The sequence below is a fragment of the Ceratotherium simum genome, chromosome 1, assembly GCF_057802395.1.
Source record: "Ceratotherium simum simum isolate JZ-2026a chromosome 1, ASM5780239v1, whole genome shotgun sequence".
Taxonomy (NCBI): domain Eukaryota; kingdom Metazoa; phylum Chordata; class Mammalia; order Perissodactyla; family Rhinocerotidae; genus Ceratotherium; species Ceratotherium simum.
Genome location: NC_141900.1, coordinates 14,488,388 through 14,501,746, shown reverse-complemented (window position 1 = coordinate 14,501,746; position 13,359 = coordinate 14,488,388). Strand labels below are relative to the sequence as shown.

At 37.6% G+C, this 13,359-nt stretch overlaps 1 protein-coding gene across 10 annotated transcripts in view; it reads left to right on the top strand.

Annotated features, from left to right (window-relative positions):
* Positions 1-13,359, top strand: part of SUGCT (succinyl-CoA:glutarate-CoA transferase) — a 750,850-nt gene that overhangs the window by 31,212 nt on the left and 706,279 nt on the right. For 9 of the 10 annotated variants that reach the window (XR_015553052.1, XR_015553125.1, XR_015553150.1 and 6 more), the window contains exon 6: positions 3,873-3,993. The exons of the other annotated variant lie outside the window; for it this stretch is intronic. Coding sequence is in view for 6 of the 9 variants with exons in the window: in XM_087434940.1 (XP_087291066.1) it covers positions 3,873-3,993 (121 nt within the window). In the remaining 3 variants the exon portion in view is untranslated. The remainder of the gene's footprint in view (positions 1-3,872; positions 3,994-13,359) is intronic. 10 annotated transcript variants of the gene reach the window in all.

The following is a 13,359-nucleotide window of genomic DNA, read 5'->3' as shown; positions in this document are numbered from 1 at the left end:
TGGGAACAAGTCGTTTTTTTCTCACTTTATTTCCTGGTAGATTATTGTAGCAGGGCAATGCAGTAAACATTTGGTCTCCACTAAAACAATTGACTTGTATAATACTTGTAGATAGTGTGGAGATCAATATAACTCAGAGGAAGTTTTATGACAACTCTGATTTCAGCACTGTTCTGATTAGAATTTTAATGAATGACTTAGCTAAAGCTGTAGAGAACATGCATGATCTTGAATTGTGTGAGTATCCTGAAACAGAGAGGGAAAGAGAATATGTTCGATGACAGACTCACAAAGAATCACTAATAAGTGGCTTGTACATATTTATTTAAAATAAATATTTATAAAGTGGAGAAAAGAATAATTTTTGCCCTACATACTTTTCCAGGAATATTTTATCAATAAATATCATAATGCATACACGTTGAATTCTTGGGTAATCATAAAATACTACTGGGCGTCTTTATCAGTAGAAGTCCTTAGCTCTTAAACTCAGCTTTTCCATGTTTTTCTTATAACGTTGTAGAGCCCGACTACATGGTATTCTGAGCACAGCTCTTTTTAGTTAAAAAATTTTTTCTTTCTTGTTACACAGGTAATGGGCAAAAAGATTGATATTTTAGAGTATCATATCAAATTTCTTTATGCCTTTGTATACTCAGTTTTTCCCAAAAAACATGAAATAATACCATGTATATTGTTTTTTAATGTGCTTTTTTCACTACTTAAAACATTGAGGAGGCTGGCCCCGGGGCCAAGTGGTTCAAGTTCCGCATGCTCCGCTTTGGTGGCCCAGGTTCACGGGTTCGGATCCCAGGCAGGGACCTACTCTACTCATCAGCCATGTTGTGGAGGCATCCTACATACAAATAGAGGAAGATTGGCACAGATGTTAGCTCAGGGCTAATCTACCTCAAGCAAAAAAAGAGGAATATTGCCAGTGGACGTTAGCTCAGGGTGACTGTTCCTCGCCAAAAAAAAAAAAAAAAAAAAAAATTGAATACTTTCCTATTAGCATAACTTATTCATTATATTTATTTTCTTGTCTTATTGAAACAGTGAATTTGTTTGTAGTCCATCTGGATACTTTATGTGGATTGAGATGTGAGCTATGATTCCATAGAAGTCTAAAAATACAAATACTCTACATAGTTAAAAAATTTTTTTTTGTTGTGATAAAGTATATGTAACATAAAAATTTCAATTTTAACCATTTTTAAGTGTACAATTCAGTGGCATTAATTACATTTACGTATTGTTGCACAGCCATCACTGCTGATTCCAAAATGTTTCATCATCGCAGACAGAAACTCTGTTTCCATTAAGCAATAACTCTCCACTTCCCTCTCCCCTAAACCCTGATAATCTCTAATCTACTTTCTGTTTCTATGAATTTGCCTATTCTGGATATTTCATATAAATGAAATCATACAATATTTGTCTTTTGCATCTGGTTAATTTCACTTAATGTAATGTTTTCAAGGTTCATCCATGTTGTAGCATGTATCTGAATGTCATTCCTTTTTATGGCTGAATAATATTCTACTTTATGGATGGATTTATTTGTCTGTTGATGGACACTTGGGTTGTTTCCACCTTTTAGATATTGTGAATAAATGCTGCTATTAACATTTGCATACAAGTATCTGTTTGAGTTCCTGTTTTCATTTCTTTTGGGTGTATACCTAGTATACCAGCATTGCTGGGTCATATGGTAACTCTTTTTTTTTTTTTTTTTTTGTGAGGAAGATCAACTCTGAGCTAGCATCCATGCCAATCCTCTTTTTGCTGAGGAAGACTGGCCCTGGGCTAACATCCGTGCCCATCTTCCTCTCAATTTTATTTTTTATTTTTTTACTGAGGAAGATTGGCCCTGGGCTAACATCTGTGCCTATCTCCTCTACTTTATGTGGGACGCCGCCACAGCATGGCTTGAGAAGCGGTGTGTCAGTGCATGCCCAGGATCTGAACCCGTGAACCCCGGGCCGCCGAAGTGGAGCGCGTGCCCTTAACTGCTGTACCACCGGGCCAGCCCCTGGGTCATATGGTAATTCTATGGTTAACTTTTTGAGGCACCCACACAGGATTTTTTAAATTTAAAAATAATTTATTAAATGTCATTTGCGTAAGGTACTTTATTGTGCACCATGCAGAATACATGCAGTGAGAGGTGACCAATGTGGAAGCCTAGTTGTGTTTGATGTAGTTTATTTTCTTTAGTGCCTGCAGGAGTGCCTTGTAAGTAGTAAATAGAGGCTTAGAAAAATTTGTGGAATAAATTGAAGTGTAACTGTAGCTTTGTGTTTTATTTAATACTAACATCTGCCCTTCCTTCAAACCCCCAAGCAATACTTGGTAGAATCATTAACAAATAAATGCATCTTTATTGGGACTCTGCCTGGAACATACTGCATGCAGTTGCCCATGTGAGAAGTAGCTCAAATGTTAATTGGTGCCTGAAATTTGGAAAGGATGTCTATATGGCTTGAGATTTGGGGCATATACTTAAACCTTTCTGTCTCTGTCCTATATCTTAATATATTTATCATTCCTCTCTTGACAGGTGGTCCTCTGGGCCTCTGGTGCTTCTATTTCAGGAGCTCTGGAGAATAACTTATTTCCTTGAGAAGTCTCCTAAGATTTCCCCCACTTCCCCTAATTTTGTTAAGTCAGAAAATTCCATATATACACTCCAAATTTGGTGACACAATATCAGACAGGCACTCAATTTATTTACGTGTTTCCATCTAACACTTATGTTAATTTAACCTTTTCCATTTAGAGCAAAGGTTGGCAAACTATGGGGGCCAAATCAGGTTTGTTTTTATATGACCCGTGGACTAAAAGTGGATTTTACATTTTTAAAGATTATAAACAAAAATAAAGAAGAATATGTGATAGACAACGGATGTGGCCTGCAGAGGCTAAAATATATACTATTTTATCTTTTATGGAAAAAGTTTGCCCACCTCTGATCTGGAGTCTTATTCTGTTACATTAGTTTATGTGTGTGAATAAATCTAAACCTAAGTCAACATGGCAATTAAAACTTTGTTGAATAATTATTAAGGACTTGGATATGTTCAAGAATTACTGTAATTAATTTTTCTGGATGACCTAGTATAATTTTTGTGATGACTTTAAAAAAGACTTTAAAAGATATGTAGTCACAATTGAAATTTTGAAAAGAATTTTGATAGTAAGGTTTATAATGGTTCATTGTCCTCTAATTCCTGTAGCAGTCATCTTGGAATAAAAATCTGGGTCTTGTTTCTGACAGCTACTGATTCAGTGGGTTATAGTTTAAAATTTTTCTTTTTAAAAAACTGATTCATTAAGTACATTTAAAACTCTTTGGAAAGAAAGCATCTAAAAAGTATGAAAACATTTCAGAATCATGTTTACATGTCTGAGCACTTATATGTGCATGTTGCAATGAGGAATATTGCATAATAAGGATGGAGAGTAGTAAAGACATTGTATTTAGTTTTTTGTAAAGGGTTTAAAAGATGTTTTTCATATATTTTATATACTTATATTCTAATTTTTCTACCTAAACTTCTGAGAATGTTTTTGGACCATGTAACCTAGCAGTTTCTTACATTTAACATAAGCAGAATCCATTTAATACCATCGTATTTACTGAAAATTTTAATAGTCATTATTTTACTGACAGTAATACCTCAAGGAGTTGACTAGAACCTTTATGTTTATCTAATTCTACTTTGTAATTCTGTTTTTCCTGTCATTCTTCTGGACTGTTACAAAGTGAGGATCAATTGTGTTTACTGAAATTAGAATTCTATCATGTGGGGATTTGTTGAAAGTTTGGAAGTCCCTTAAGAAGTCTGACTCATCTTCGTCTCTTCCTTCAGCTTGCAGCTGTTTGTGATGTATTTGTGGAAAACTATGTCCCTGGCAAACTGTCTGCAGTGGGCCTGGGATATGAAGATATAGACAAGATTGCTCCTCACATCATCTATTGTTCCATAACAGGTATTTGAACCCCACTCCTTTGTCAATGAGTAGGTTTTCCAATTTCTGCGTTTCTTTGTTTATATAAGAAACCTCTTGGGGCCGGCCTGGTGGCTCAGTGGTTGGGTGCACGTGCTCCGCTACTGGCAGCCCGGGTTCGGATCCTGGGCTCGCACCCACACACTGCTTGTCCGGCCATGCTGAGGCGGCGTCCCACATACAGCAACTAGAAGGATGTGCAACTATGATGTACAACTATCTACTGAGGCTTTGGGGAAAAAAAGGAGGAGGATTGGCAATAGATGTTAGCTCAGAGCCAGTCTTCCTCAGCAAAAAGAGGAGGATTAGCACTGATGTTAGCTCAGGGCTGATCTTCCTCACAAAAAAAAAAAAAAAAAAGAAACCTCTTGCTAGTGTTGGTTTTCTTGAAGTGATTTTGGTCTCCCTCTCCCGGCCCCGCAAGCCATTTTAGGTTGCTGAAAATTAACCACTAAAGAACATTAACTCAGATGAACATTTCTCGTATATTTATTGGCTATTTGTATTTCTTCTGTGAATTGTATGCCTGTAGTTTTTGCCAGTTTTTCTATTGATATTTTACAAACATTGACAAAGTACTGTTATTAACTCATATATAGAATTATAGGTGAAATATTAAAAGATAACACAGGAACTCTACATATTCCTTCAGTATGTTCAAAAGTGCTAAGCCAAGTGAAGGAAAAGAGTGCTAGAAAGTCTTCCAGATTGTTCAGCTCTTGCTGGTGACCTCGTGTGTGTGTGTCTGTGTGTGTGTGTGTGTGTGTGTGTGTGTCTTTAGGCCAAAGAGGAAAAAAGTCATTATTTATTTTCACATATTTTATAAGCACTTAACTATTAATTAGGGATGCAATATAGAAAAGTGACTCTTAAAATTGTAAGTTACATTAATAGCTTTTGTCAGAAAAATTCATAATATTTTCAGCCTTTATTCATTCATCCACCAAATATTTACTGCAGACCTATGATCTGCCAGGCAGTATTCTAAGGTTCTGGATACAGCAGTGAATAACACATATTTAGGCTCTCAAGGAGATTTACATTCTAGGTTAGGAAGATAGACAGTAAATAAATAAACACATTCTTTTGTTTCTTGTTTTTGTAATTGAGTCCAGTAGTGAGAAGGGTTAAAGAGAGAAATAAAGTAGAGCAAGGCAGATGGGGTGAGGAGGAGCTATTTTATATGGGGAGGTGAGAGAAGTCTTCATTGATACGGTGACATTTGAGCAGAGACCTGAATGAAGTAAAGGAATGAATCATATAGATATTGGCGAAGAGAGTTTTAGGCAGCGGAACAGCAAGTACAAAGAACTTGAGGCAAGAAGGTGCTGGGCATGTTTGAGGACCAGCAAGGATGGCTGAAGCAGAGTGAGCAAAGGGGCATGGAACAGAAAGAAAATCAAGAGATGTTGGTTAGCAACATCATAAAGGGCTTGTGGGTTACTCTTAAGGAATTTCACTTTTACTTTGAGTAAGATTGTAAGCTAATGGAATGTTTTGAGCCGGGGAATGACATGATCTGACATATTTTTAAAAGGATCACTCTTGCTCCTGTGTTGAGAATAGACTGTAGACAACAAGGGTGAAGGTAGAAGAACAGTTATGAAGTTACTGAGATATTCCAGGATCCAGATGGTGGTGGCTTGGATTAGAGTAGTAGGGCTGGAGATAGTTGAAGAATGAGAGGATCCTGAATGTTTTCAAGATGAAGTTGATAAGATTTGCAGATGTGAGTATCACAGAAAGACTAGAGTTAAGGATGACTCAAAGGTTTTGGCCTGAGCAATTAGGAGAATGTAATTGCTATTTACAGAGTTGAACAAGACTGTGGAAAGAAGTTTTGGTAGGGAAAATGTCAAGAGTTCAGTTCTAGACATGTCTAGCTTGAGATGCTTATTAGATATCCAAGTGGAGACATAGGGTAAGGGATTGGATCTAAGAGTCAGGAGTTCTGGGGAGACGTAAAATTTGATAGTTATGAGCAAATAGATAATATTTGAAACCTGGTTGAGATCATTTAGAGAGTGAGTGTGTATTAGAAAGGAGAATCTGAGAGGCTGAGCCTGATGCACTATAATGACTAAATGTTTGGGAAATGATGAGGGCACATTGAAGGGGATTGTGAAGGAATTGTCAACGAGGTGGGAGGAGAAGCTCCTGGAAGCCAAGTGAAGAAAGTGTTTATTTTCATGGACATTTTAAGCTTAAAAGTATAGGCAGGGGCCGGTCCCATGGCTTAGCGGTTAAGTGCGTGCGCTCTGCTGCTGGCGCCCCGGGTTCGGATCCCGGGCGCGCACCGACGCACCGCTTCGCCGGCCATGCTGAGGCCGCGTCCCACATACAGCAACTGGAAGGATGTGCAACTATGACATACAACTATCTGCTGGGGTTTTGGGGGAAAAAATAAATTAAAAAAAAAAAAGTTAATCTCATAAAAAAAAAAGTATAGGCAGTTTAAGCAGAAAGGCATAAAGCATATATGGACCTGAGTTACTTGGCGTTCCTAAATTCACCACACTCTCTCTCACTTCAGAGCCTTTCCACATGATGTTCCCATTTTTGGAAAACTATTCCCCTACCACACCTGGTTACTTTCTCTTTGTCCTTCAGATCTCAGCTTGGGTGCCATTGCTTTTGTGCGGACTTTCTTGATCCCTGAAGATTGGGCTGGGTGTTCTCGATCATATTTTGCATTTGCCTCTTTACTAGCTTTTCTCCACCACTATCCTGCAGGCTTTTTCTATTCCCAGTTCCACACACAGGAGACTCAGCAGGAGTTTCTTGAATCAATGAATAAATAATCAGAACTTGACTAAAGAGCTTTGAATAGCTGCAATTTTTTTCTGCATTCCACTTTTCAGAGATAAGGGTAAGTGGTAAATATTATGTTTGTATTTTCCAAAGAAACTTTCAGAAGATAGCCTGGGGTTAGTGCATAGATTGGTCTAATCTGTAGTTTCTTTATCCATAGCACTATACAATGATCATTGCTTTAAGGAAAAGAACCTGTACCATGAAGTAAATATTCAATTACTGTCATGAGGTCACTATACCTTAAGTTTCTTTCCTAAGGCAGGAAGGGAACTAGTACATTTGAAAAAGATTTTAGGGCCGGCCCCGTGGCTAAGCGGTGAAGTGCACGCGCTCCACTTCTGGCGGCCCGGGTTCGGATCCCGGGCGCGCACCCACGCACCGCTTCTCCAGCCATGCTGAGGCCGCGTCCCACATACAGCAACTAGGATGTGCAACTATGACATACAACTATCTACTGGGGCTTTGGGGAAAAAAAAAAGGAGGAGGATTGGCAATAGATGTTAGCTCAGAGCCGGTCTTCCTCAGCAAAAAGAGGAGGATTAGCATGGATGTTAGCTCAGGGCTGATCTTCCTCACAAAAAAAAAAAAAAAGAAAAAGATATTATAAAGGAACTAAGCAAAAACTTTACTCCTTATATTTTAGTAGTTTATCTTAAAATAGATATCTGAAAATCTTGTTTTACTGTAAAAGCCACAAAAATATACCTTAAAAATATTTATTATTCCTAAGATAATAATAACCAAAATACTCTTTTATCTCTGCATTCAGGTTAATTGAGATATTGTAATGACTATGACATATTTCTTTAGTATAAATAGTGCTTTTTACAGTGTAATTATCTTTATGGTAGTATTTTCATATACAGTAAGCTGTAACTGCAATGTTTGGCTGATTGTTATTATCTTAGATAGGATGAAGAACCCAGTGATCATTAACTTCTCTACTGAATCAACATGAGAGACAGGTTCTGTACATCATAGACAACTCTTTGCCACTAGATCTGACTCTTTTTTAGATGTACTATTTTATAGATCTGTAATTACACTTTCATTTTTGTGTTTATTTATCAATATTTGTATATGTGAGAGAGAGGGAGAAATTTTTCCTTAGAATCTTATAATCCAATGGAAATTTTGATGTCTAAAATATTAAAATATTATCTTCTGAATTACTTATTATGTAAAAATGCTACATAACTAACAAATGCAAAATCTTATATGACAATAAGTATTTATTTCTCATGTCTGTGGGTTGGCTGGGATTCAGCTGATCTATATTGGTTAGGTTTGGCTCCAGGTTGCAGGCTGGGGCCTGGTCTGCTTTGCCTGTCTCTTATACTCCTTGGACCAGTGGCTACCAAATGCATGTTCTCCTCATAGTGAAAGGCAAGTGCACAAGAGAACAAGCCCTATCTTACAAGCATGTTTAAAGCCTATGCTCACATCACATCTGCTAGTATTTCTTTGGTCAAAGCAGGTCACATGGGCAAACCCAATACCAATGGGTAGAGAAATATATTCTGCCCTAGTGGTGGGAACTACAAAGTCACATGGCAAAGGGCATGGATTCCGAGAAGGGTGAAGATTGGGAATACTGCATTTTGTCACATCACTCAGCCAAGTAAAATGCTAATCCACTTGGGAAGCCTCTCACTTCCCAAAGTTTCCCATCTATAACTAACAATGGTTAGAGTCAAAAAATCTTCTGGGCCATGCTTGTGATTGGAGAATCTCTAAGTTTTCTTCCAGTTCTCAGATCTTGTATTAATATTTTAGTGCAACAAAACGCCTTGGAGATAGATTATATAATTCAGTACTTCTCAGCTAGGGGAAGAATGGGAGTATCATATGCTTTTCAATTATATGGATGGAGGAATAAGGAGGTGATGGGGAGAGGCAATGTGTAATCTGAAAATCACCTCTCGTAGTTCTATAATCCTCTACATCCCCACTTTCTGACAATCATTAGGAAAACATCGATACAGTTCATTCTCCTTTATTTTCTGATAAGGAAACAGGTCCAGAATGGCTAAGGGATCTAAGGTCACACAGCTATTTAATGGCAGACAGGTTTGAAAACTCAGGCTTCCTGACATAATATTAAGAGCCTCTGTGCTTTCCATTCTTAGACATATATCATTGTTAAGTGATGACAGGGATTTTGTGATTACAAGACACTGAACAGCTCTACTTGTGAATAATATATTTTTGCTATTCTCTTTCATTTGTTGTTAATATATTTGCATTGGTGGAAGTCATGAACAAATTTGCTCACCAGAGAGTCTAAATTTCAACAGATTCTTTTGGAAACAAAGGTCATTTATGAGTCATGAGTTTGTCTCTATATAATGCACGGGCCATCTCTTTTTTAGAAGTTTGATATTCTCGGTAATCACTGTTTGTTTTTTATTTTTTAATAAGACTGATTAGGTCACTCTAAAGTTGCACATGTTATGATTGGGATTGTAGACTTTCCTGATGTTTCCCAGTGGTATTGCTGTCTTGTCAGTGCTGTCCAGCCCAAATAGTCTGTTCTCACTCACTTGTTGGCCTTATTGCTGATGAGAGTAATCTTAGAATGGTTGGGAGATTTGCTTTAATGCACTCTGACAGTTGTGTGGTTGAAATTGCCTCAGTCTGTGAAATCTGGTCTGCAGGACAGAAGTGCTAGACTGATCACAAGGGAGGAAGGATCTGACTGTTTTTCTTAGTATGGTCTTCTTGTCATTCCAGAGGAAGCTGAGTATGAACATTAGGGGGCAGTGTTGAAAAAGCTATAATTCACTAAGAATTACTTTTTGAGAAAACTGCAGTTTCCTGTGTACCAGTGGGTAGAGAGAATCTTTGAAATGTCATATTTATATTTTTTAAGAAGTTTTTTTTTAAGTGACCATTCTCTACCTCTCTATACTTTTGGAAGTATAATGATATTTTTCTTAACAATGTAATTTTAAGTTGTAACTTCTTTCTTTTGTGTCTTCTGAGCCTGTTGTTAATTATAAAAATTTAGCAGTAAGAATGCTCTCTACCACATTTAAAAATATTTATTTTTTTCTTCTTGTTAACTTCATTACTCTCTTTATAGAAGGATGAATATTACATTACATTATTGACTAGACTAATTTTGTGGTAGGAACGTTGTGTATGTTTACCTTTAATAAAATTTCCTTATTTTTTTTTTTTTTTAAGGAAAGGGATTTCCAAAGTGCCTTTTGATTTTTGTGAATTCTCCAATGGCATTTTCTTAATCTCTGTCCTTGTATGAACAGATTGCAGGGTCTGACTTGGGGATAGGGCCTCATGAGGGACCTCAGAACTCAATTCAGAGAGAATATTCCAGAGACTTAGATCCACTCTTTAGGTGTTTTTTTGTTTTTTTTTTTTTTGTGAGGAAGATCAACCCTGAGCTAACATCCATGCTAATCCTCCTCTTTTTGCTGAGGAAGACCGGCTCGGAGCTAACATCTATGCCAATCCTCCTCCTTTGTTTTTTTCCCCCCAAAGCCCCAGCAGACAGTTGTACGTCACAGCTGCACATCCCTCCAGCCGCTGCATGTGGGACTTGGGCCCCAGCATGGCCAGAAAAGCGGTGCGTCGGTGCGCGCCGGGATCCGAACCCGGGCGCAGCGGAGCGTGTGTACCCAACCGCTAAGCCACGGGGCGGCCCACTCTCTTTAGTTTTAAATAGAAAAAGCTTGAGAGCTCTACTTATGAAATGGAGGAATAGCATATGTAAAAACAAAGGGACAAGAATAGTCAAGACAGTTTTAACTAACCATAATAATAAGATAGTGTAATATTAGAGAAAGAAATAGATCAATGGAACAGAATAGAGAGCTCAGAAATATTCTGGCACATATATGGAAACGTGTGTTTTTGGGGGCTTATACTACAGATCATTAAAGGATGGTATATACAGTAATTGATGGTAGCACAATTGGTTATCTTCGTGGAGAAAGATAAAATTGAACTTCGAGTTTATTCTTTACAGTAAAATAATGTGCCGGGTGGACTTAAACTCTAAAGATAAAAAGGAAAACTTTAAAACTTTGAGAAACCGATATAGGAAAATGTCTTTATGATCTTAGGGCAGGGAAGAATTTTGTAGACTATATATAAAAAGTACAAACTACAAAAAAAAAATTGATCAACTTGACTACTTATTAAAATGAGAAACTTTTGTGCCATAAGAAAGCAAGAAGACAAGTCATAGACACTTGCAAGATAAATGACAATTAATAACCAGAATATATAAAATATTCCTTCAAATCAAATAAAAAAAAAAGACAATTCAACAGAAAAATGGGCAAGCTCCAGAAAAGGAAACCTGAATGGCCAGTAAAAAGTTACTCAGCCTCAATAGTCCTTAGGCGAATGTAAATTAAAACAAAAATAATATTCCATTTCACACCTAGGAGACTGACAAGTTAAAAGTCTGACAATACCAAGTGTGGATGAAGCAGGGAAACTCTTGAACATTGCTGGAGCACTGTAAATTTGTATTCGTGTTGGAAAGCAATTTGGCAAGCCCTTTTGTACGCAAGTCTATCCTGTGACCTACAGCTTCCCTTCCAGGTATCCTTATAGAAACTCTCGAACACGTGCATGAGGAGACATGAAGAAGAATGTTCATAGCAGCATTGTTTGTAATAGCAACATGTGAAGATATTAAGTATACTTCAACAGGAAAATGGGTAAATGTGTAGTATAATAGGATATTATTAAGCAATGGAAAGAGTGAACTAGAAATGTATAAAATCAATGTAGATTAATTTTACAAATATAGTATTCAGTGAAGAAAGCAAGTTACAAAAGATGATATACAGAATATTATTTTTATAGCATTAAAATCATACAAAATATTATATATATTTTTAATATTTCAGTCATATGTGGTTAAAATATAAAGACATGCATGGTAATGAAAAATACTAAATTCAAGAGAATAATTACCCTTGGGGAGTGGGGAGGGAGGGATATGGGACAGGGAAGGGATATGCACAGAACTTCAACTATATTTGCCAAATAAGCTGACTGGCTGGTACATGAATATTTGTTATATTATTCTGTATCCTCTTTTATGTTTGAAATAACAACAACAAAAGATTCAGAAATACCCAAAGAATTCCCTTCCTTCCTTCCTTCCCTCCTTCTTTCCCTTTGTACCCCCACCCCCTACTCCAACACATATTTCTTGAGCTCCTGTATATTCCTGGCTGTGTTGAGTGTATAGAGTGAACAACACAGACATGGTTCCTTCCTTTAAGGAGCTTGCAGCCTAGTGTCAGAGACATTTTATGAACAAGTTAAAACATATGGTATGGCATGTACTAACAAATTGTGCTGTTATGAAAGAATCAAACAAGGTACTATGATAGAGATTAATAGAGGAGGGGATGCATACTGTAAATGGGAGGGTCAGGGAAGGCTTTCTGGGGAGGTAAAATTTAATAGACCTAAAGTCTGAGAAGGAGCCAGCCGTGCAAAAAGCAAGGGGAGGAGTGATTCAGGCAGAGAGAACACCATGTGCAAAGGCCCTGAGGTAGGAAAGATCTAGATACCTTTAAAGACCAAAGAGAAAGCCAATGTGCCTGGAATACCAAAAACTGGGAGCAAACTGCTTGAGAAGACGCTGCATAGGTGTGTAAATGCCATGGCATGCTGGAAGGGGTTTAAGCAGTAGAGGGGTATGATCCAAATTACATTAAAAATAATCTTTAAAAGAGGTAGGACTCAAATGCTGATTGACTCAGTGAAGAATTTTATTATAAGCATTTGACTTTGAAATAAGGTTCATATTTCAGAGAGTAGCTATTAAGATAAAATTTCTTTGGATTACTAAAGGCCCCATAGTGTTTCAGAGTCAACAGCAGAGAATGATGAGCCCAAATGGATATGGCACATTATCTGGCAACTGCATCCAACATTCATATCATGGCAACGACAATACAAAACAAAACACTACTGCAGTCAGATTCCTGTGGAGTGAGTTAGTCTGTGTATATATATATTCTCATCATTTTCTGCATATCTACCACATAACCACACCTTTTAAAAAATGAATAATTAGAAGTCTGCCTGCACTGTAAATCCATAAATTTTTTTTTTTTGTGAAGAAGATCAGCCCTGAGCTAACATCCATGCTAATCCTCCTTTTCTTTTTTGCTGAGGAAGACCGGCTCTGAGCTAACATCGGTTGCCACTCCTCCTCCTTTTTTCCCCCAAAACCCCAGTAGATAGTTGTATGTCATAGTTGCACATCCTTCTAGTTGCTGTGTGTGGGACATGGCCTCAGCATGGCCGGAGAAGCAGTGCGTTGGTGCGCGCCCGGGATCCGCACCTGGGCCGCCAGTAGTGGCGCGCGCGCACTTAACTGCTAAGCCACCGGGCCGGCCCCCATAAAAATTTTGAAGTGGAGAAAAAGAAAGACGGAAGGCAAGGAAGGATGGAAGGAGGGAAGAAGGCAAGCAGGAAGGAAGGAAAGAAGGAGGAGAAAGAATCAGAATTAAGTCAAATGGAATAACAATGGGCAAG